Source organism: Gadus morhua, chromosome 9, assembly GCF_902167405.1.
Source record: "Gadus morhua chromosome 9, gadMor3.0, whole genome shotgun sequence".
Taxonomy (NCBI): domain Eukaryota; kingdom Metazoa; phylum Chordata; class Actinopteri; order Gadiformes; family Gadidae; genus Gadus; species Gadus morhua.
This window is the reverse complement of record NC_044056.1, coordinates 23,357,757-23,380,906: the sequence shown is the minus strand read 5'-3', so window position 1 is coordinate 23,380,906 and position 23,150 is coordinate 23,357,757. Positions and strand designations below refer to the sequence as shown.

General features: G+C 46.9%; 3 protein-coding genes across 4 annotated transcripts; 1 reads left to right on the top strand and 2 right to left on the bottom strand.

Annotated features, from left to right (window-relative positions):
• Nucleotides 1-193: 193 nt before the first annotated feature.
• Nucleotides 194-11,322, bottom strand: fan1 (FANCD2 and FANCI associated nuclease 1). Its single transcript, XM_030366688.1, has 13 exons — nt 9,711-11,322; nt 9,496-9,636; nt 9,188-9,389; nt 8,860-9,093; nt 8,372-8,503; nt 4,313-4,421; nt 4,033-4,152; nt 3,052-3,216; nt 1,670-1,829; nt 1,486-1,589; nt 1,183-1,377; nt 793-921; nt 194-622 (listed from the first exon to the last, which is right to left on the bottom strand). The coding sequence occupies exons 1-13, from the start codon at nt 10,852-10,854 to the stop codon at nt 479-481; spliced, it is 2,979 nt and encodes a 992-aa protein (XP_030222548.1). The 5' UTR covers nt 10,855-11,322; the 3' UTR covers nt 194-478.
• A 286-nt stretch (nt 11,323-11,608) lies between these two features.
• apba2a (amyloid beta (A4) precursor protein-binding, family A, member 2a) lies at nt 11,609-20,372 on the top strand. Of its 2 annotated transcripts, none has more exons than XM_030367151.1 (12): nt 11,609-11,747; nt 12,712-14,038; nt 14,269-14,379; nt 14,910-14,949; nt 15,065-15,210; nt 15,553-15,639; nt 15,753-15,938; nt 16,133-16,312; nt 16,544-16,756; nt 17,045-17,164; nt 18,428-18,568; nt 19,161-20,372. In XM_030367151.1, the coding sequence occupies exons 2-12, from the start codon at nt 12,743-12,745 to the stop codon at nt 19,230-19,232; spliced, it is 2,592 nt and encodes an 863-aa protein (XP_030223011.1). In that variant the 5' UTR covers nt 11,609-11,747; nt 12,712-12,742; the 3' UTR covers nt 19,233-20,372. The 2 variants fall into 2 exon arrangements, with proteins under 2 accessions (XP_030223011.1, XP_030223010.1); XM_030367150.1 differs by having other exon boundaries at nt 14,910-14,964.
• Nucleotides 20,373-20,972: 600 nt separating this feature from the next.
• duox2 (dual oxidase 2) lies at nt 20,973-22,933 on the bottom strand. Its single transcript, XM_030366171.1, has 7 exons — nt 22,775-22,933; nt 22,550-22,607; nt 22,322-22,456; nt 21,837-22,044; nt 21,527-21,741; nt 21,223-21,401; nt 20,973-20,984 (listed from the first exon to the last, which is right to left on the bottom strand). The coding sequence occupies exons 1-7, from the start codon at nt 22,919-22,921 to the stop codon at nt 20,973-20,975; spliced, it is 954 nt and encodes a 317-aa protein (XP_030222031.1). The 5' UTR covers nt 22,922-22,933.
• Between the last annotated feature and the right edge of the window lie 217 nt (nt 22,934-23,150).

Here is a 23,150-nt window from a genome sequence, read left to right as displayed (position 1 = left end):
GGTTATGTAAGTCAAGTTGATTATCCAATTATCCTTGAGATACTGTACAACGGAATTTCTCCAAATACTATTTGATTGGTTCTTTCATTTCCTCCTGGTAACAAGAACACATTTTCAATGGAGTGGTTATAGTGGTAAAAAATGTAGGATTATATTTGTTACAGAGTAGTGTTAAATGACATGGAGGTCCAACTAGAAAATAGTGTTTAATGGCATGATCTTTTTTCTACATGGAAAGTAAGAACAATGTAAGACAATACATTTTTGTTTAACAAATCCTCATATATATATGATCATCAACATCAAATATTTTTTTCAATTTCAATTTGAATCACAGCTTATTCCTAATATCAAACTTTATTATTATTACATTATAGTTGAACAGACTTTTGCTACTGATGGCATCAATTGTCCTTAATAGCACACAAATAGTAAGCTTCTGCCCAGTTTAAAGACAATACAATAAAATACCATGGCACTATTTTCCTTCAACAGCGAATCCTTTAGCTCCGATGGCGGTCACATGGCAAACCTCCACGTCCGCCCCCAGCTTCTGAAGCTCGTCCAGCCAGATCTGCTGCTTCTGGGACAGCCGGTCGCTCGGGCCCTTCACCTCCACCAACTGGAAACAATGCACAGAAAAGGGCTTCCCATCAATGCACAGGGTTCAGTCTTGGGCCATGCACTTTGACCCTTGGCTAACAAACCTATCTGAGTTCAAGGAGTTGCAACATTAACACTAGAAACAAAACCGAAAGCTTAACAGAGAGTTTAACTTGGATGCCATCTCACTTTGTAGCTGTTGGCCGATGTGCTCCACACCACTAGGTCTGGCAGACCTGCTCGGCAATGCCTGTAATCCTTTGCCATGCGTGTGATCATACCAGCCAAGAAAGCTCCTCCCATGCATGACACCAGACTCTGCCAAGACAATACACATTAAGTATTAGGTTATTAAAGACTCCCTATGGCCACTTCTACCTGTTAAAGGACACATTAGACAAAAATACCTCCGTCATTAGATCTGCTCTTGAAATTGTTAGATGATGAATGTGCATTAAGGAGAATATTGTGAGCACGTGGTGTGCTGCTCGCCCAAATCCACTCTCTTGCTCGTTCCAAGCAGTAGTTTCATAAACAAACTGACTATGGTACGACGTATAATACCTCTCAGATCCTTACCTGTGCCTGTTGCAGGCTAGCGAAGCACTCCCAGTTGACCAGTGAACACGCTTTGCCCATGTGACATGTCCACACGTCTTCCATCATGCTATGCAGCACTTCCACTGAAGCTTCACGAAGCAGCTGCACACGTGTCTCAATAGAATCTCTCCGGTTCCCATAGAAACAATCTGTGAAAAGGTCCAACGGACATGTCTGCGAGAGGAGATGACAGGTTAATAGGTTTGTGGCAATTTTGTGTTCATTCAAATTGGTGAATTTATGTAGTTCAACATGAATAGAAGATAATTGTATTATACACACCTGGTAGGGATTTCGGAAAACATCTGGAATACCCTCCATGAAAATGACATCCCATAATAGAAGACCAAACAGGGTTGAGAATGTTGAACCCTCGCCATGGATCCCTATAACCGGCATGATAGAAACACTTACTTACAGTTTGATGGTCAGGATGGAGGGATGGATGGGGAGCAGCCATGCCTACCTTGGTCAAACCCTTGCCTGCAGTAGTGTGCCAGCGACAGCTCTTCCACGGAGCACATGATGGTGGCATTGCTGTGCTCTCCTTCCTGGTCTGCAGGCATGAGGAAAACGTTCTTCCCTGTGCCCCCCTCGTGTGGAAACAGCTGACCTCGGATAGTCACCTGAAGGAGACCAGTGCAACAGAACAAAAAAAAAAAACAGAGAACCACAGGTACATCATTTCATGTTCAAATCATGTTCAAGACATTATCTATGTCGAGATGTAAATCAGCATTTATTTTTGTTCAACTCACCATTAGCTGAGTACAAACATTCGGAAATTGGGCCGTTGGTGAGCCATTGACATTATTTTCCAAATTAGTCTTTGGCAGCTCCCACAGCTGTATGTATGTTTTGTCTAACAACAGAAAGCGCATACAAACTGCCCTGGCTAGGTTGTTCCCTTCAATAGGGCAGACCGATGAACAAATCCATACGTTTCGATTCTGTGTTCACACGCCATTGTGCATGCTCACAGACTTTGAGACAGAGGTGTGCAGTTAGTGTTCTGAGCGAAGATGGTGGCAGAGTTAGAGGCATTGAGATGATTCAGAATTCTGAGTGCAGAGCAGCTCAGATGAGGGGTGTTTTTTAACTGATTAGAACACAGCATAACTGATCACTCGTGAATCTAAATGAGTGCTCAGTTCCAGGTCCATTTGTATGAATGCACGGAAAACGAGACTTTCAACTGAGCACAAATTGAACTTTTCCCCAACTGAGGCAGTATATTGCAATCGTTGGATCGAAGCAAAAAATCATCCACATTTCGATCCTAAATACACCGACCTGCTCGTGACATTACACTTACAAGAATCCTAAATGCATGCCTCTCCGTCTCTAAATAGGTGAGCATGCAAAGAGGCTTGTAGTGGCAGATTCAAAACTTGGAATTGTTCGTTTGTGGGCCCTTTTGGAGAGAATATAGAAATATAATACCCTAGTCAGGGCAGTTTGTATGCACTTACTTGGGCAGGACACAACATAAATACATTTAACTAAGTGCTGCTAAACACTCATTTGGTATAGAATGATGTCAATGGCTGGATTCCTTGTAATCAGTGAGAGGGGTTGAGTTGAACAACCTGACCAATAATAGATTTATTAATTACCCTTTACAACAATTAACCTGGGGTCTAGCAAGCCGGCAAAACCCTTTAAGGTTGAACTGAATCATTGTTGTTCAAAATTATTCCTTATTGATTCATAGAGAAAAGCATTCACTGGGTAAATTAAGCCATACATGGATGGGTTTTACTCTTGAAAAAGTGACATGCAGGCTAAGCAATATCTAATGAAGAAACCCCAGTTGTGACCACGACCACATGTGGGCTTCAAACATACATGTGGGACATCGGTGACGTTGATAGTAGGCAGCTCTTTGAGCTTCACAACGTGTTTCTTCATGCTAGGAGACTCCTTCATCCGGACTGCTCTCTGGTGAAGTGACAACTGATGACCTGTCCTCACCAGGGGGTCAGCCAACCCATCTCTGATGGCACAAATCGCCTGTATTCATGAAGCAAGGAGGGGGAGCAAACAAACAGGGCCATGAAAATATAAGAGAGAGAGCCTGAGTCTGAGGAGAAAAGTTGCAGGAGTTTTGGCAGAGCCATGTTACGATATTTCTAACAGTTTATTCACATAATTTATATTCTCTGATAACAATTATCCAGTTGGACGGTAATGACTTGTATTGAGTTACGGTATGTGTTTAACCTGAGTGATGAACTGTGACTGAGTAAGTCAAGGATGGGCTGACGTTTACTGTTTCCTCCGGTTCTTTCTCCATTTCCAGTGTCTCTCCTCGTGAGTGTGCTTCAGTGCTACAGAGTTGCTAACATCCCTGTCTACTCCAAACCCCCCCGCCTTCCCTCCTCGCATTACCAAAGCCCAAGCTCTCCCCTCATGAGGCCAGTAACCCCATTCTTTATTTATACAGGCCCCTTCTATTTGGTTTTCGGGGAGCCCCTTATCTATTATCCATGTTCATTAAATGATACTTATTTGAATATAGTAACTCCTCGCCTGTATTCAATTAAATATATTGGAATTAAAGTTACTTAAAAACCTTGTGAGAATAGAATTGAATATTAGGTGAAGGCACTGCATCCAATTGCATTCATAGTGGGTTATAAATACAGTAACAACTGCGTACCTAATTTATATTTGTGATCACAACATGATGTAGCTCTATAATGGTAGATAACAACTGCCTGCCACAAATCTTCCTTAAAGATTCCACTTAAACCCAGTAAAATATACTTAAGCTACTTTAACAGCTACTTTTAACTTACGCCTACCGTATAACCCATTGTTGCTCACCTGCTCGGGTCTCTTGAGGTGCTGCTGGAGGTTCAGAGCCAGTCTGTCCCACCAGCGTCCCCGGCTGTCAGGACAGTACACCGTCTGAGCTAGTAGAGACCGCAGCTCCTCTACCGCCTCCTACAACACATCATGTACCTCAGTGCAGCTGATGGATACCTAATTATCGCCTCCATCATTCCACTGGCATCCTCAGTGTTGTTGGTTGTGCTTGGAACCAATGGACACATATGGAGGATCTTTGCTGTCAGGCTAAAAGAACAGAAGCTACGGAGCAAACCTTATAGCAGCGCTGCCTCTGCAGGATCTCCACCCCTCGGGAGAGGATGCGAGTGTAGGCCCAGCCGGTGGTGAAGCACCGCAAGAACACAGGCAGCTGCTCCTGGTGACTGACAGAACACAACAAAGAGTTAGCAGTGCCATGGTTACAGGCAGTTCTCCTCCTGGTGACTGGCACAACACAACAAAGAGTTAGCAGTACCATCGGTACAGGAAGGGGCTGCTCCTGGTGACTGGCACAACACAACAAAGAGTTAGCAGTGCCATCGTTACAGGAAGGGGCTGCTCCTGGTGACTGGCACAACACAACGAAGGGTTAGCAGTGCCATCGGTACAGGAAGGGGTTTTATCGAACCCTGTTTTATCGTTGTAGATGTCCTGAAGGATTCCAAGTTTGAGCGCAGTGGATTTAACTGATGACAGGTGAGAAACGGAGATCCTTATCCATGTCATTGAATTTACTTCCCTGAGTTGTATTCGGGGACTGACTAATATGATTCAACACCCCTGTGATATCTTGCTCCCTTTGAATGGAGTTCAGTGAACAATCCTGTTGATCTGATATTTAATGACACCAACTTTGGGGGAATTTGGAACAATACCATAAAAGACGACAAGAGGAAAAAACCTATCCTCTCCCGTCTATTCTTTGGGCGAACGACAGTCCTTAAAAAAAAAGCCAGACGAGGTGCAAACTTACATGAAGAACCCCGACAAATTCATGGATCTCTGTCTCATGGCCTTCAACCAGACGTGGTGTCGGAGATCTGGACTCTGAATTTGATGTACGAGGATTAGATATTCCTAATATCTAATATATACTGTGTATACTTTCCCGTATATAGACGGGAAAGTCTCTGAGTGGCGATGCATGCCTTTACAATCAACCAGCGATGGTGCAACAACTTCATGGTTTGTGAAAAGACTGAGTATACAGGCCTTTGAGCTTCTATCTGAATCCGTGAGACGGTCTACCTTCCCAGAGTTTCACCTCAAAACTGTCACTGTATCCACTTCTAAATGCCAACCAAAGATTCTCAGTTAAAGATTTGTTGTAATCTATCTTACTGACGACTAACTTTATACATAATACTCTGAACAGCACGAGCTTGAACCTTTGGCTCCATTGAGGTGGCATAGAAGATCCCCAGATCACAACACGGTCCACCTACTGCCAGCAAGTATTGATTCATTGACAGACGACGCCGTGTGAAGTTACATTGCCATTGGTCTCTGTTATCCCCTCTTAAACACTGTCCCTTCGAACCTGACATGGTAAGTGTCAGTCTGCTTTTGTTGAGAGGGGTATGATCGTTGAGGGTAGAGATAAAGAAAACTTAACTTAAGTACAAGGGTAAAATAGAGGTAGCAGCTGAAAACACAGGTGGCTGAAAACAAAGACAGGGTCATGTGATGGGGGCAACAACAAGGTCTTAGCTATTAATGGTTATAAGAAGTACAGGTGAGCAGCTTGACGATGGCAACAGTCTTTTAACTTGATTCTTTTTCACTGCTGATATGACATAGATTCATGTGTGTGGGAGTGTTCCTAAGACTTTCACATTTTTCTTTCATTGAAAATAACCAAAAACCCTCTTAATGAAACAGATTTGTAAAAGAATTTTAGGACAGCCTGCATCATCCTTTCCAGTTCCCCCACATAGCAGGGAGAGGGGTGATAGATGCTACTCTCACACCGCTCCATCTGCTTAACCAACATAGTAGACTTCTGTGGATTGACTTCTCGTTGGCTTTTAACATATCCAGCCCCACCTGCTGGCAGAGAAGCAACTTGCTAACCTCCAGTTAGAGCTGAACATCACGGGCTGGCACTGACATACAGATTGTGAAAAAATGATACATACCTTGACTGTTATTGACATTGAACTACGTTTTGAGTTCAACACTGAAACCATTTGCAACAAGTTGGAGCATTGGTTATATTTCTTATAAAGAATTAGAGGGCGTAATACTGTTATGAACCGTTATCTCTGTTAAGAATTTTATTTAATCTTTTGCGACATTTTGTAAGGTGGCCTGGTTTAAACCTGACCCTTTGTAATATAAATCGACCAGCTATACTATACTGGTGACAGTGGTCAGTAAAAGATCATTGGGCGGGGATAGGACCTGCTGAAGGGTATCATTAATAGGCATGTTCTCAGGAAGGCCCATGCCGTCCTGGACTGTCCAGGCCACCCCCTGCAGGGAGAGTTTACCTTGCTCCCCTTGGGCCAGGCCTCCAGACTGCCATGGGGGAAGCCAACCAGGCCCATGAACCCCTCTGTCCCTGTGGCCATTGGTTTAGTTTATCGCTGACTACTGGTAATGATGTGTTGGCGTCTTGTCGTTGTGCTTTTATTTGAACCTCATGTTGATGTCCTTGTCTTGTCTTGGCTAATCCAGTGGGATGTGTATGGTGCTGAATGTGTCCAACTTTTAGCTGCCCAACTCATCTCCCAATGGGGACAATAAAGATATTGAACTTGCTGTGTGTAAACTTTTATTACAATTCAACCATTAAAGGTCCCATGGCATGCTACTTTACGGATGCTGTTATATAGGTATTAGTGGGCCCCTTATACAGTATTTGAAGATGTTCTAGAAATTCAGCCTTGGTGCAGAATTACAGCCACTGCGAGCCAGTCCCACAATGAGCTTTCCACAAACGTGCCGTTTTTTAGAGGCGGGTCAAGGTGGAGGGTGGAGGTGTGGCCCCGAGCAGCTTGCGGTCAGGGTACCATGCGCTGGTGTTTACAGTGGATGTAACGTAATGGCTCGGATTCATAATATCATCCGGAGGCGCACACAGCTTTTGGCCGTGTTCTGTAACTATTCTAAAACACTCCGGGTACCTGGAGCTCTGTATATAAATAATATAATATAAAATATAGATATCTATAAAATATAATATATATTATCACGGCCAAAAGCTGTGTGTGCCTCCGGATGATATTATGAATCTCAAACGACTGCGTCGGGTTCTCCGACGTCTCTGGTTCTTCCACTTCCACGTCAATCTGAAGTACAGACTGAGCGGCAACATGGAGGAGAAAGGGATTGTTGCCGTTTGCGGACTCCCGGTGTTACACCGAATTCTGCGACTCACCGAGAAGTGTGACCACAGGGGGCGGGTCTTTCCTTTCTTGATACAAACGTTAATTCTAAAAAGCATTTTACACAGTAGCATACAATAGGAAATGCTCAAAGGTAAATCCACTAATTAAAAACTGACTGCAGGTTTTTATGGGGAATGAATCAACTGACCGTACTAAACGCCCTATCCATTGTATGGGTCTGTTAAATGCTAATCAAATCAAAACTATTTATTTAGCACATTTAATAACAAGGTGAGGGGGTGGGGGGATCCTCACGTTTATCCGACTTCATGTCTGTCTACTACAAACTAGTGCTGCGTGCATGTTGCAGAAAATGTGCAAAAGCGCCCCCTGGGGTCACACTTTTCGGTGGGTCGCAGAATTCGTTGTGACACCGGCACTACCACAGTTACGAGACTAGAAGTGGGGGTTTTGGGGAAATTGGGGGAAAGGAACTTTGGCTTTGATTCCCTGGAGTCCAGATTGAGCGCGGCATGGAGGAGAAAGCGATTGTTGCCCGGGATTGTCTCCCGCCGGAGCCCCAGTGCCGAGGCACCAGCGCCGGAGAACCACCGTCGCCGAGAACTAGCGACGCGGAGAACCACCGCCGCGGGGCACACACACACACACGTGACGCTAATTGTCTTGTCATTGTCTCAGTGGTGGGCCAAATTCTCTGAGCGGGCAAAGCAGAGAAAAGGGAGGTAACCTGGCCCCTTATGACGACATATGGGGCCAAATTCCAAATCAGCGCGTCTGAGCTTTCATTTTTCAAAGGCAAGTAACAGAGTTGCAGAGAATACTTTTCGGATACATTTCAATATGCTAGGGGTCTGGGGTGTTGCTCAATGATGCCTGCAGGTAGGCTGTGGACTTTGGGGTTCGAACCAAAAACCATGACCACTGGACTATCCTGCCTGCCTGATACGATCAGTAGATGGCATGGTGTGTGTAGTGCTCACCTGAGGTCGAGGGTGTTTCCCAGTTCCTGCCAGGTGTTCTTGGCTGCTTTGTAAAGGTCAGAGGCCTCCTCCCACTGGCCCCCCTGCATTGCCGTGATCACCTCCTGTAGGGCCCGCATGGCGGCCTCATACCTGCCCTCAGCAGGTTGAGTCAAGTTCAAATCATGAATATGCATGTCATTTTACTATAACTATTCAGGATCTCTAATTTATTTATATAATAATCAAATTAAATATCACAATTTCTTAGACTGAATATATTATATATTTCATTAATATTTTAACATTGATACTTTGTTTAAATATGACATATATTTATATATATTTTTGATATATTTAACAGGATAAACAATGATTGTTACCGTGGAAATGGGGAGAAAACCATTTAAAATGAAATAAATTTACAATAAAGCACCATTTAAGATGAAGAAAATACACTATCACAAAATTACAAAACTCAAGTGCCATTTCTGGCGGCAGCAGCCCACCTTATAAGGTCATCCCTGTCCTGGAAGAGGCTGGCGCTGCGCTGCATGGTGTAGTCAGGGAAGGCCATGCGGCCGGAGTTGACCAGTAGGATGGTGTACAGCTGGCCCTGGCCCCCGGAGCCCATCTCCTCCTCCTCCACGCCGTCCGTCAGAGAGAACAGCAGCAGCACTCTGGAGAACACAGCCCGGGGACCTCGACGCAGACGCACACAGGAGCCTGCCAGCTGCTTCGCCCTGTAGGTTCATGGAGGATCATTCAGTGTGCTCTACTAGTGGGAGTGAACCGACCTGTGGATTGAATGATCCCTGGATGCTCTTTTGTTCAGACCTCTTAAGAATGACGGCTCCGATGTTGTTTTGACCGGCGGCCAGGCTGAAGAGGGACTTCTGACGGCTCAGACGCCGAAGTCCTTCCACCAGCTGCTGCTTCTGAGTCACCGAGCTGCTCAGGTGGAAGGTCTTTGCAATACTTTTGAGATCTGGGGCCAGGAGGAGGTCAAGAGCCTCACCCAGATCCTGCAGGTCACTCTCTGCAACAAGGAAGGGTCCGGAAAACCAACGTTTATTACCACATGAAACATTTAATAATAAGGTTAATTATATTGTGATGTGCAATTCATTTGTGATTTCATAAACCTTTCTCTAAGAAGCCACAATCCACCAGCTCTTGAGCGACGGGTCCCAGATCCTTGGATATTTCTTCATAATCCAGCCGATTAACTTGGAGCCATTTCAGTTTCCTTTGAAACAATCTCACGTACAGCTTCTGTCCCATGACTTTTGAAAGGGAAATAGGCGTGAGTGAAGCTATGGTAAACGATAAAGAAATTAAACATTGTATTTAAAGTTACCTGAGAGTTTTTCAAAGGCCTGTATCGACGACAGGTCCTCCTGGTTAAAGAGCTTTCTGTCGTCCTCGTTCTCCAGCACCGCCTTTAGAACGGTCCGGAAGTTACGGAGGTAGTACGGTAATCTGGAGCTATTACTTTCAGAGTCCTTGCTGGGTTCGAAAGCGCTATGTTCAGACGTTTCAGCTCCATCCAAGCTTTTATCCACTTTCTCGTGGACTTTCTGTTGTTTATTCCGTAAGCCAGAAGCTGTATACGGCTCCTTTTGTTTGTTGCTGGTGTCAGAGATCTCTGTTTGCTCTTGGCTGGAGATCAGCATGTTTGATTCGATACTTATCCCCTCGCGTTTAGGTTTTTTGCTAGAAACTGGCATTTTATCCATGGACGTCCCGGGAAGTTCTGCTTTTCTCTTAGAGGAAGAAGAGGGCCCCGGAGAAAATACTGGATTGATGGTCACTTCTGCAGACTTTTTTACTGCCATTATGTGTTCATTTGCTAGACACTGTGGGCTTGTTATTGAGATACAGTTCATCTCACTATGGCTAACCCGTGATGTCAGATCAGTGGTTTTTGAGCAGACTTCGCTGTCATCGAGACCATCACACAGATTTTCTTTCTGTGAACCACTCAGCTCCGAGTTACATCCATCTGTATCTGGTATCTTTCTGCTCTCCCCATGTTCACGTATTCTACACATCTTGGAGGAGAGAGCACCAAGGTCGATCTGTCTCACCACTGACGAATTGCTTTTCTCTCGCGTCATCTGTCTAGTGCGGTGCTTTTTAAAATAAGGACTTGTTTTGGTCTCCTTGTTCTCTTCAGACTGAGAGGATAAGTCTCGGGCAGGTGATTTAACGCCATTTACTTTGGGGGACAGTTCTTTACGAGGTACAAGGGAATCATTACCTGCTGGGGCAGCATCGTCTGCTCTCTGGAAGTTCTTGCACTGCAAGTCGATGTGATGGTTGATGCTGAACCTGGGTACCAGCTGGCCGCACAGAGGACAGGCCACGTCCGGTGGGGGCGTGTTCTTAAAGAACGAGGTGATTGGAGTCGTTACACTGGTGGATGATTTATCACTTTGGTTTCCTTTCTTCTTACCCTTAGACAGGGATAAACGGTTTCTGGGTTTGTTTCTTTCACTCATGTTGGAAGGTGGACGTAGACCCACTGCTTGGTCCACCAATGGGGAAAAGAGATTCAAAGTTACCGCTACATGGACATGTGTTCCGCTATAACTAAAGAAAAATCGTATTCATCTTCGCTTTGATTAAATGCTGATATTTTAGAGATAGTCTATACATATGAACAATGTTTTTTTCGATTTCTGGCTAATTAGACGGATACTCATTCACTAAACGACACCATAACAACAACAGAAGCTAGCTCATTCTGTACCGCGCCTCAGACGACCAGCAGAGCGCAGAGCGTGGACAGACTGTAGTGGTCGACCACAGATCAACTTCCACAACCCAGCTTCTAAAAACTAAAAATAAACGTTGGTCTTTTTCTATAAAGCTCATCTAAAACAAGTATCTCAAAAATAATCGTTGTTTACGATGCATTAAGGAAGAAGGTGAGCGACACTATGTTAAACCGTTTTTTACCATACTTAATAATCAACATTAATAATTTAGAAAGAGCACCTTGAACACATATTAACGACAAAGGGACATTTTAGGTGCCTCCATTTTTTTCATTCCTTCTCAGGTTTTTTACCCTTCCTTTTTTTTAATCGAATATTCGTTTTCGTGATTCGTTATCAGCGGACTGGAGGTTGAAGCGAGAAGTGAAAACAAGGAGCCCGATATGTGTTCGCTTCTCCGCTACGCCCAATCTGGCAACCCTGGCTGCAGTGCGCTGCAGCCAGGGTTGCCAGATTGGGCGGGAAATCTGTCCCAATCTGGCAACACCGCACAGGAGTGGGGGTGTATCTACACAGATTCCAGGGCGCACCTTTTATTCCCACACCTCCCGTCCAGACAGATCAAGATGCAGGCGTTTTAAAAGCGAGGAGGATCGCCGTCCAGATCGATGTTTGTGAGTGCTGCCATATTGAATAATATGATGGGGAGGGGGCGGGGGCGGGGGGGGATAACCTTTCTATGCATAGGCCTGTGATGCTTGCGGTAGTCCTGGTCGAGACAATAGTGCTGGCTATGCACCCTAAGGTGGAACCCCAGCCCCATGAGTGAGATGCCAGCATAGTGCAATCTCGGTATATTTAAATCAAGGTCGATCTGAATTTGCACCGTTGCGATGATGCATCCTGTTTGGGGGATGGATAGCACAATGCGATCACCTTCGATACGTTGGAGCCGAAATGCGGAGATCTAAGATCTGGTGATGATCCCAGCCTGTGATTTTGTAAACGCGACGTCCACTTTTGTGGCATAACCAGGTGGACCACAAACCCCTGCAGTTGCGGCAAAAGTTTGGCGTGAGGGCTGATAGAATCTCGTCCAAATATGAAGGTTCATCCCCGAAGACTGGGATGTCTGTTATTGATCAGAGCTCCAGAGCCCGTTCAGCACCATGGAGAGTACACCGTTTGGTCTGATGGGGTGGCTGTGTTTCTGGGGAGCCTGAGTGTTGTTTTGCAAATAAAATACTGGGGCATTGCTATTGCTATTAGTCTAGTTCTGAACCATGATGTGTCCGTTATACATTGTAAAAGGTTTTGAAATTTTAGAGGATAAAATAATCAGGCAGTCATTTTTGTTTATTCAAATTATGAAATGAACAAACAACCTGTCAATCAGTTGAACGTCACTGTTGCACCTTCTTGTTTTGGTGAGGGTGCCACTGATCACGGGTCTGTGCTGGACGTGGTGTTTAAATTGTAATGATTAAATTACATCATCAAATTTAACCTTTCAACCATTTAATTGGCTCATTGATTATTCATATTAAAATCATCATATGAGTCAACAAGGTCTATATCTGTTCATACCGTGTCATCCATAATGTAATCTGTTTGTCTGTGTGTTTGGTGTCCCCACAGGGCTTAGCGTAGTGGTCTTACTGGGCCAGATATGGCACATGGAAAAAGGCCAGACACACTTAACAGAGTCCTGGTTCCCGGCTCTCCGCCCTGCCCTGCCACCTGCCGGGGGAAGAATGAGCACCAGGAGGAACAGAGGAGCCTAGCAAGGGAGGAGCAGGCTCACTCCAGAAGAACCCACGGGGACCATGGCCAGCCCCCCCCCCCCATCCCTTCCACTCACTACTTCCTGAAGTCGGAGAACATGGAGGAGGCGGAGACCTGCTCTGAGTACGACAACGTGGGCTCGGACGTGGAGCAGGACTACGACGAGGTCCTGCACGTCAACCGAGGAGGAGGAGGAGGAGGAGGAGGAGGAGGACACGTCAACATGAGCTACTACAGCCAGTACTCCTCCGAGGAGGGCAGCTACGCAGAACACACCCTGTCGGGGGAGGGGCTGTCCGGCCCCGTGACGCCCCCCCCCTCTCCACCTCTGCATCGGCAGGAGGCGCGCCCCGACACCGAGCCGCCCCGCCCGTCCGACCCTCGCTTCTGTCGCCACCTGCCCCCATCCCCTCCCCTCCCTGCCCCCCCTCCCGGAGGCGAGCGCGACGGCCACGGCCACGGCCACGCCCACGGCGGCGGGGGCGAGGCGGACGCCATCCGGAGGCTGGGCTACTTCATCGATGACTCGGACGAGATAGAGGAGGTGCTGGACGGGGTGCGCTTCGTGGAGGACCTAGAGGAGGACGGTGACACGGGCCCCGAGGAGGCGGCCCCTGCGGTGTACCATTGCAGCGACGCTCAGCGGGGCGGCAAGAGGGGCGAGGAGAGGTTCAGAGAGGACCGGGCGGCCGTCACCAGGAGCCCCGAGCCGCCGCCAGTGGCCAGCAGGCGGCTGGTGTGTGAGGCCGCTGGCCGGGGGTCCAGGGAGAAGGGGCGACCGGGCAATGGGAGAGGGAGGAGGGGCCCAGCCGGGGAGGCTGAGAACGGAGCCGCGGGCCCCAAAGGAGGACCTGACGTCAGCGGTGAACCCAATCCAAAGATGGCCCCAAAGGACGGCAGAAAGGCCGTCGCACGGACCAAAACCAGATCCGACGGTGTGAAAAGCCGACCTCAGCCCCCGCCTCGGCAGCCCCCGCCCCCAAGGCACGTCCCCCCCAAGCAGGCCCCGGCTCCCAAAGAGACCCCCGTCCCGTCCCCGGCCCCCCTGGACAACGGGGCGGCACACCAACAAGAGAGTCACCCCAGGGCCCCCAAACAGAACCCGGAGCAGGTGGAGGCTCCAGCGCAGCACAGGGATCCCCTCCCAGACAGACCCAGACAGCAAGAGAGAAACCCACAGGTAAGCTCCTGTTCTACATCCTGTTCCGGGCTACGGCCGGTACATTCGGTCCGTACCAGCCTCCCTCCAGTTTCACACAGGAACATAAGTGGGACGTTGCAAACATATTCAATTCCTTTTTCAAACACAGAGATAAAAAAAAAAATGCAAAAATCCATTTTATGAATAATGCATCCATGTTAATTACCTTGTGTTCAAGTATTCCTTGTCCTGTTGATTGTGTCCCGCAGGGCGAGAGGAGCCAGCCCACCTCGATGGCCGAGGAGGCGCCCGAGCAGCCCAGCAGGCCCCCGTGCCCGCAGGACCCCCCCCCACCAGAGGAGAACAACAGCAGCCCCCAGGTGAGGTCCTCAGCTTTGGCATGTGTGGTCGGCCTCCCTGACTGGTGTAAATATTAGGTTCAACAAAGGGAGTAAGCGGTTCTTACAGACATTGGGAAACGTGTGCCTTCTTTTTATGGGTGTGTGTTTACAATGTGTGTGCAAGGGCCACAGTAGCTCAGGGGGTAGAGACTAGTAACTGGAAGGTTGCTAGTTCGATCCCCGGCTCCTCATAGTTGAGTTAAGAGGTTTCCCTGAGCAAGACACCTCACTAACTGTTCCTGACGGGATGGCTGTCGCCCTGCGTGGTTCACTTAGCCGTCAGTGTTTGAATGTGTGAATTGTGTGAATTGTGTGAATTGTCATTATTTGTAAAATGTAAAATGTAAATGTTTGACATTGGGATTTTGTGATGGAGTGTGATGGCATGTGATTGTCCTAACCTCATGAATGGTCTACTGGAAGGTAGTGCTGTTGTTACTGAAGCTACAGCGATGCTATGAGTGTAGACCCAATGCTACAGAGCACTAATCAATATCCACCTTTTGCAGAAAACGCAGGAAACGGCCGCCTTCCCCAGCTTTGTGGACGGTAACAGTCTTACATGTAAATGCCAAACATGTAGAGCTTCATTTACACAGGCTTTGTGCTCCATATGTAACTACAAGAATGTGCTGCTGTGTGTCTTCTGCTGTTGTGGCTTTAGTCCCAGGCCCCTGTGAGCCAGAGGACCTCATCGATGGGATCATATTCGCGGCTAACTACCTGGGTTGCACGCAGGTGCTGTCCGATAAGAATCCCTCCAAGTCCATACGCATGACCCAGGCCCAGGAGGCCGTCAGCCACATCAAGGTGAGCGTCTTCTAGAGAGGGACCCAGGTCAGCGAACAAGATGAGATGAGCACTTGAGATGGCTAACAGTAAAGGCTGGCTCCAGATAGGGTAACACCTGTGTTATACACTGTTGCGCCACACGATGGTGCTATTACACCTTTTATACGAAAATCCTTAAAATCCTTACACTGAAGAAACCTTCAGTGTAAGGTTACACGTTATTGTTTTGTATATGGACTGCTAAATAAAAGGTATAAGTATAATGTCCAATTATTGAACCTGTGATAGAAACATACTTCGTATACCAAATGAAGGCCACGTTTATCATCCTTGTTCTGTGAAATCCTTGAAACAACACAGAGTCAAGATGAAGACTCTCAAATGGTCACTGAGGTGGACCTCTTCATCTCCACTAAAGCCGTCAAGGTGCTGAACGCTGATACGCAGGTGAGTCACTAAAAGTACTAAAAGCGAAACTAATACTTAACGTAATACATGTTTTTATTTTGGTCGGATAAAGATTATGACCTTGTACCATTTCTGCCCCTGGTGCTCTTCAGGAGACCATGATGGACAGTGCCTTGCGGACCATCTCCTACATCGCAGACATCGGCAGCATTGTGGTGCTGATGGCCCGCCGACGTATGTCCCAGGGCACCCTCCAAGACGACTCGGAGGCCTCCATGTCCTCCGCCGACGGCAAGAACCAGTACCGGATGATCTGCTACGTGTTTGAGTCGGAGGACGTGAGTGTTCACACCATTACAGCACAAACACAGCAATGAAATAGCACTAAAACACCCAAAGAGATGACATATAAGGTATGGCATCTGGTTTTCTGTTTCTATATATAGTTCAGTGGACGATTACATGCGTTTTCTTTACCCTCTCTTGTGCTGAGTAATAGTGTACCCTAAGCCCCTCCCCCTGCCTCCTCTAGGCGCAGCTCATCGCTCAGTCCATTGGTCAGGCCTTCAGCGTGGCCTACAGGGAGTTCCTCCGAGCCAATGGCATCAACCCCAAGGACCTGAGTCAGAAACAATACAGTGACATCATCAACTCCCAGGAGATGTACAACGATGACCTCATTCATTTCTCAAACTCTGACAACTGTAAAGAGGTAGGAAAAAACACAATGTGTCCGGGACAGCGAAACACAAACAATTATTATTCATAACATGGTTGATTCCCTTTAAAGATCCCATATCATGCTTTTTTAGGGTTAATAATTGAATCTGGGGGAACGACTAGAATAGGATTACATGCCTGTGTGATAAAAGTATAGCCCTGTAAACCATAAGAGCCGATCAGTCGGCCTGCTTTGCCCTGAGCTGTGCTGTGTGCTGTGCAGCTGTACGTGGAGAAGCAGAAGGGGGAGATGCTGGGCGTGGTGATCGTGGAGTCGGGCTGGGGCTCCATCCTGCCCACCGTCATCCTGGCCAACATGCTGAACAGCGGGCCGGCCGCACGCTCGGGGCGGCTCAGCGTGGGCGACCAGATCATGTCCATCAACGACACCAGCCTGGTGGGGCTGCCGCTGGCCACCTGCCAGGGTATCATCAAGGTAGCCCCTCAGCCGGCTCCCTCTCTGTCCGTCCCGCGGGACGTTTCCCCCGTTTAGGTTTCCAATGATGGCTAGAAAGGTTGATGCATAGGATGTGTGTTTATAGACGAGAGTTTTAAGCCAGCATTTTCACATTCGACCCCATCCTCACGATGGAGTCGAACACAAAGCAGGCACTCACACAGACAGACGCACAGCACGCACACATACACACAGGAAGAGGGTTGTATTTGAGGAGACACCTATGGTTGGAGAGAGATGTGTGATTGTGTTATTGTGTACCTTCAGGGGTTAAAGAACCTGGTGAAGGTGAAGCTGAGCATCGTCAGCTGCCCTCCTGTCACCACCGTGCTCATCAAGAGACCCGACCTCAAGTTCCAGCTGGGCTTCAGTGTTCAGAACGGCATTGTGAGTAGCACCTGTCAACGCACGTCTCACCTAAAGTCCATCCATCCATCCATCCACTTTTATTTCCCGTATCGACTTTACCTTAACTCGGGTGATAAGGTAAGTAGGGCAGCCCGGGGTCCCCCTCCTTTGGGGCCTTCCACCACCTGCTCCAGTGGGACGGCTGGACATCCCAGGCCCCCGGGGAGACCTCCTCCCTCCAGCGTGTCCTGGGTCAACCCCGGGATCTCCTCCGAGTTGGGCGCACATGGAGCCCCTCCAGCAGGAAGTGCCCGGGCGCATCCTGAACAGATGCCCCGGCCACCTCAGCTGGCCCCTCTCCACACAGAGGGCCACTAGGGGGGCCATCACCCAGCTCCTCATCCTGCCATGGAGTGTGGACTCGGCTGGGCCGCGCTTCTGCACAGGAAATTAATTCCTGCCACTTGGATCCAGCTCTTTGTCCGACACTAAGGCTAAGCCTGCTCCCCAGTCACTCCCATCCAGGTTTCCCAGTCCCTGCTTAAGTTACTGGTTCAGTCAGTGAGATTCCAGTCAGGAGTCAGTAGGTGGAGCCTTTTGTGATCTGTGAAGGCTAATGATCTGTACTTCTGTTAGCATAGCATATGTTTGTTCAACAACAAATGATTATATTTAAAAGTGTAACTATGCAGTCATAAACACATTTGTTGTTTGCGATATTAGCTTATAACAAGTAAGTAAATAAGTAAGTTATTGAGTAACTGCTCCTGATGCTATATATTTCTCTCAATAGCCTGTGTCGGGAAAATAGTTTGATAACACTTGCTCTGCATAACAATAAGTCAGGACACTTCCTTGATTCAGTTTTCATGTATTCAATTACGTGCCGTTTGTCACACGCATACTGTTTACATTTGATATCAGTTGGACTAATGTGGATGTAGTGCGTTTTAAGAACCAAAACAAACCAGATTAAAAACAATACAAACTACAGCCTCAGCCAAAGTGCTCCTCCCTGGCACGGCTTCCCTGCTGAGCGGCTGGGAGACTCTGACTTCAGCGGGATGTTTATGGGGTTATGGTTTAGGGCCCTGGATCTGCTTTGATAAACATGACACAAGGCATAGAGCTCCCTGAAATGCAGTTACAAAATAAAGAACTTTCCTGTGAATGTACATTTACACAAGGGCATTCAGTGACGGCAAAGTTTCCGTCTGCATAGGAATCAGAAATAAAATACTAAACATAAAATAACCCTATTTTGACTTCAAAGTAACCAATGTGATGACTGTTGTGCTTCAGATTTGCAGTCTAATGCGTGGCGGAATAGCGGAGCGCGGCGGGGTTCGGGTCGGCCACAGAATCATTGAGATCAACGGGCAGAGTGTGGTAGCCATGGCCCACGAGAAGATCGTCCAAACGCTGTCCGTCTCCGTGGGCGAGGTAAGGCCGCCCCAATCCTCTCTCTACTCTACTGTTTATTACTTTAGTATTAGGGAAACCAAGGCAGAAGGATGTCTACAGGTACACTGTGGACACTGAGGTGTGTTCACACCAAAGGATGACACATTGACTTTTAAACTAGTGAAAAACTGTACAGTCTACCATTAGCTATTTTCAATAATTCATGATATGGATACAGGACTACTCGATGGCCATGGGTAACTTGAAAAAATATGCAGGCATCATCATTCTAGCCCTCCTCCAACTTTCTTCTTCATTCAGAAGAAAGTTGCATAATGATGTATCTTTATTTCAAACTCTTCTACCCTTATTTACCACGTTATTCTCTTGGGGGGCCAATTCTTTGAAATATGTATCTAGAAGCTTATGATGTCCGGAGCCTAACATCTAGTCCTGTATCGGTCAGTGATAGGTCAGACGTGGTAGGACTGTTTAAGGCGGGGTGGTGAACCATGTCATCTTGATATAACTTAACTTTGGCTGGGCTCTCGATTACTGGGAATGACTTCACTTTCACTGTAGTCATCAGCAGCCTTCCTTTTCCTCCTGCACCTTTCTGCCTCCCTACTAGATCAATATGAAGACAATGCCTGCAGTGATGTTCAGACTGCTGACCGGACAAGAGACGCCCATCTACATATAGAGGAGACCTTCACTACGATCGCACAAGACCAGTGGGCGCATGCATATAATAACCACTCCTGGAATAATGCTCCATTTGGTCGACTTGATCACCAAGCTATGAAAGATCAACACCACTGAACATTAAAAACAACACCAACATCGACACCCATGTTTAAGATAAAGGCAACAAGGCCGAGCTGCTGTTTACCAAGAAAAAACAAACCGCCACGCTTAAATCACGTCGCTAACTGTGTGTGCTGCCTTACGTGGTCCGCTATGTTGAACCCACAGTGTACATAACCCTGCTCCTTTTTGATGTGTGCCGAGGCGGCGAGGAGCCCCGGGGCCATTGCTTCAGGGCGTAGGGGACGCAGCGCGGTCGCCTGCGCGGACCGGGGAGGAGCAGATCCGTTTACAGTATTACCCCCAGCACTGGGGGGAGGGAGGGGGGAGTTGTGTCTGCATGAAGTGCCCCACTTTAGTTCTGCATGGCTAGCGAGTTGGAGGAGATAGACAGGGAGTTAAAAAAAAAAGAGGAGAAAAATCATTTTATTTGGAGCTGTCGCAAGCACTGGAAAGAACATCCAGTTCTCACCTACAGATTAGTTGTTTCTCTTTCTTGAATTGCATTGTCATAAGGAGTATAGTGTGAATAAGCTGTCTATAGTGGTGAGTGTGAGCATTGGGTATGGGAGAGAGGGAAATAATAGGGCCATGATTATTTTCTTATGAAGTGACGAAATAGTACATTTATTTTTTATTTCATCGTTTTTTTTATAATATTACGAGGTGTAAAGTGTAATACTACTGTACATAGTTTGGTTTCCAATCGGTACTGTGTGGAAAGGCTTTGTGTATTCCTAGATGCATGTTACTTCCTCAACTTTAACTTTAATCTACAAGAAGAATCGGCACCGGTATTCATTTTTGAACTGTCTCAATGTTTTCTGTATCATGTTTCAGAGGAACATACTATGTTGTAAAAACGCTCTTTAAGTATTGAAACAATGGTGAAATGGTGTTCCTGAAGGCCAAAGAAACCATTATACTTGGAAATACATATTGTTCAGCATATTTACCATAGCGTACCAGAATGTATCAAACTATATGTAACTATATGAATGTATTAGACAATTAAAAAACTAATGTCACAGCGTAACAGCTGCCCCGGTTCTTTTTGTGAAAACAAAAGGCATAGAATCGTCAAGTCATATGAAGATGCCTTTGCGTGTGACTCTTTGATTAGCAAGCAGAATAGTTTGAACCCTCATTAAAACTTTCACAGTTTAGAGTTTACAAAGTGGAAATGAGTGAAGACCCAAGAGCATGGGAAACTGCTCGGAAGCAAAGCTCAAATGCAGAGGACATATTTGCATAAATCTTTTTCAAAAATCCCTAAATATATATATACAGGATGGGGTCAAATCAGTTCATAATAGGATGGACGATTTTGATGCTTTTACATTTTACTAAGTTTTCAGTCTACATGACTAGGCCTGCTTCACATCAGGAAATATCACAATAGAGGCTTGTTATATCTACATCATTTATTTACAGATGGTATCCAATAAACAGATAAACATTGCATTGGTACTTATACATTATAACATTTATATTTACAAAACAATGGCACACAACACAGAACAATGACCGCCACTTACGGTGTTAAACAGACATTTACTTAAGAAACTAACATTCTTAAGACATTCATTCAAATATTTTCAAGTATTAGCTGGTAATGTCGACTGATGGGACATCCTCATACATTAGCCTGAAACATAGAAACACAAAGACTTCATTAAGAAATTCACAAATTTAAGAAAAGTACTAATGTTTTCACGACTGCAAAATAGTCATGGTTAAATCATTTCATTGGGCAATGAAAGGAGTATATCAAATGACAGCCCTTTGGACATGGGTACTGTAGTAATATCACTATGTACAGACAGGTGAAACGTCAGAGTAGTTTCATGTTCCTTCAAAATGAGCCCCTTTTGTTAGCCACTTACTAGGGTGATTACTGATACGGGCACTTCCTCCAGGAACACCGAGTTCAGGTAACCCGTCTCCGAGTACGCGTCCTCCTCTTCCTCACTTTCCACGGCTATGCTGAAGGCTTGCTTCATCTTCTCTGGTATCAAGCAGTCAAACAGCACCACCGCCATGCCAATGACCGCACACAGCACACCTAAAGAGCGTTAAAGTGCTCGTTACAACCACCACAACAATAACACAATCATTCTCCCTCTGTGCAAAGGGAAAAGACCAGGGGGGAATAATGAGCTGGTTATCTGGGGTGGAGGTGATGTTTACCTGTGGCTAGCGCCAGCCAGAAGGAATGGCTGTACTCTGTGACGAAGGTGCCCGCCCCTATGGAGAAGGCGCACTTGGGCAGATTCATTATGGTGGAGAAGGAGGCCATGGAGAAGAAGATGAAGGCGGCCGTGGCCAGCATCATGTAGCCGGCGTACAGGAGAACGGGCATGGAGAGCAGGATGTTGGCCACCAGCCAGCAGCAGAAAGCCGTCCTGGGGAGACAGAGAGAGGAGATCGAGATCTGGACCCCGCAAAGAATGTCGACGTTTGATTGATGTTCTAAAAGATGTGTGTGGTGGTTTCTTACCAGAGCGTGGCGGAGGCGTATCGTCCAGAGTATCTGTACTGGAAGATGAGGCCGCAGGCGCTGTTGAGCGTGAACTTCTCTGCGATGTACAGGATGGGGTTTGGCAGGCCTCTCTCCAGGGCTTCTTGGTACTCCTCCTCCAGGGAGTCCTGCCAGCTGAACATCTCGTTGTAGTCGATGGTCTCGTTGAGTTGCATCACAGGGTTTCCTATTCGGGAAACCAGTAAGCATTGATTATTATCACAGGTTGTATAAAAATAGCATTGCGTGGAAAAAAAAGAACAAACACAGGGACAACGGTGTTTGTTTAAAGGCTGATAAGATCAGTCAACCGAAAGTAAGACAGGGTGACTCTTGGCTCCTTAATGCCTGAACCTGCCCGGACAAAGACTTCTTAGTCACACAACGTATAGGTGTTTGGTGCAAAGCTTAAATCCCTGAGAATCAAAGGGCTTAGAACTGTCACGCCGGGGAACGTGACTCACCGCGGAGGGTAACGTTGATGCCGTAGAGCCCGACATGCAGACCGATTTCAGCATCCACGACGGCGTTGCTGAAGGACTTATAGGTGGCATTAGTGGTCGTCCAGCCCTCAGCCCAGTCATTAGTGAAGTTCAGCGCTAGAAGAAATAACAGAGAGGCGTTAGGCCGGCGCTCTCCACACTGATGCCACACACCAAAGAAACACCAACCAGCCAGGGATTCAAACTCACCCACTATCACAGCGCCGATGTACAGGCTGATGATGATACGAACCATCCACAGGTACCTCTGCAGGAACAGATGTTTCATTAGTAACCACCACAACAGGAAGGGGAGCCCCCAGTTCAGGCAGGGCCTGCCCTGGTGGACGCCACCACCGCACAGGATTAAACTGTGTTACAAGTCCAACGTGTGCGTGATTATATTTAATGGTTTCAGGCTCGGGTTTCACTCACCGCCTTGCCTCGGATGCCTGGCAGGATGAGGAGGAGACTGGTGAGCAGCACCAGGAACACCAGGATAATGGTGAGCAGGGCGCCGCTGAAGATGAAGGAGGTCCTTTGTAGCGGGTAGAATGGGTAAATGTCATCGTAGAAAGTCATCTTCCTGGCGGTTTGTGGAGGCGCAGTGTGGCTGAAAGACGGTGTTAACAGTGAGGACAGTGTTAGCGGAGGGGCTCTCAGTTACACAGCCGCTCAAAGAGAGAGAGAGGGAGGGCAGGAGGCGTCTTGTTTCTTGCAGCGATGTTGGAATACTTTTTGAGCAATTTAAAAGTAGTAAGAACATAAGTGTGACATGATGCCACAGGACATGCTGCTCTTGAACCCCGGG

Excerpts from the sequence above, each read along its gene's own strand:
- fan1 (XM_030366688.1), bottom strand. The coding sequence starts at position 10,854 with ATGAGTGAAAGAAACAAACCCAGAAACCGTTTATCCCTGTCTAAGGGT. Across the intron at positions 9,637-9,710 it reads GGCCTTTGAAAAACTCTCAG|TCATGGGACAGAAGCTGTAC; the intron begins GTAACTTTAAAT and ends CCCTTTCAAAAG. Across the intron at positions 922-1,182 it reads CTAGCCTGCAACAGGCACAG|AGTCTGGTGTCATGCATGGG; the intron begins GTAAGGATCTGA and ends TTGTCTTGGCAG.
- apba2a (XM_030367150.1), top strand. The coding sequence starts at position 12,743 with ATGGCACATGGAAAAAGGCCAGACACACTTAACAGAGTCCTGGTTCCC. Across the intron at positions 16,313-16,543 it reads ACTCTGACAACTGTAAAGAG|CTGTACGTGGAGAAGCAGAA; the intron begins GTAGGAAAAAAC and ends TGTGCTGTGCAG. Across the intron at positions 16,757-17,044 it reads CCTGCCAGGGTATCATCAAG|GGGTTAAAGAACCTGGTGAA; the intron begins GTAGCCCCTCAG and ends GTGTACCTTCAG.
- duox2 (XM_030366171.1), bottom strand. The coding sequence starts at position 22,921 with ATGACTTTCTACGATGACATTTACCCATTCTACCCGCTACAAAGGACC. Across the intron at positions 22,608-22,774 it reads CAGGCATCCGAGGCAAGGCG|AGGTACCTGTGGATGGTTCG; the intron begins GTGAGTGAAACC and ends CTGTTCCTGCAG. Across the intron at positions 21,742-21,836 it reads TACGCCTCCGCCACGCTCTG|GACGGCTTTCTGCTGCTGGC; the intron begins GTAAGAAACCAC and ends CTGTCTCCCCAG.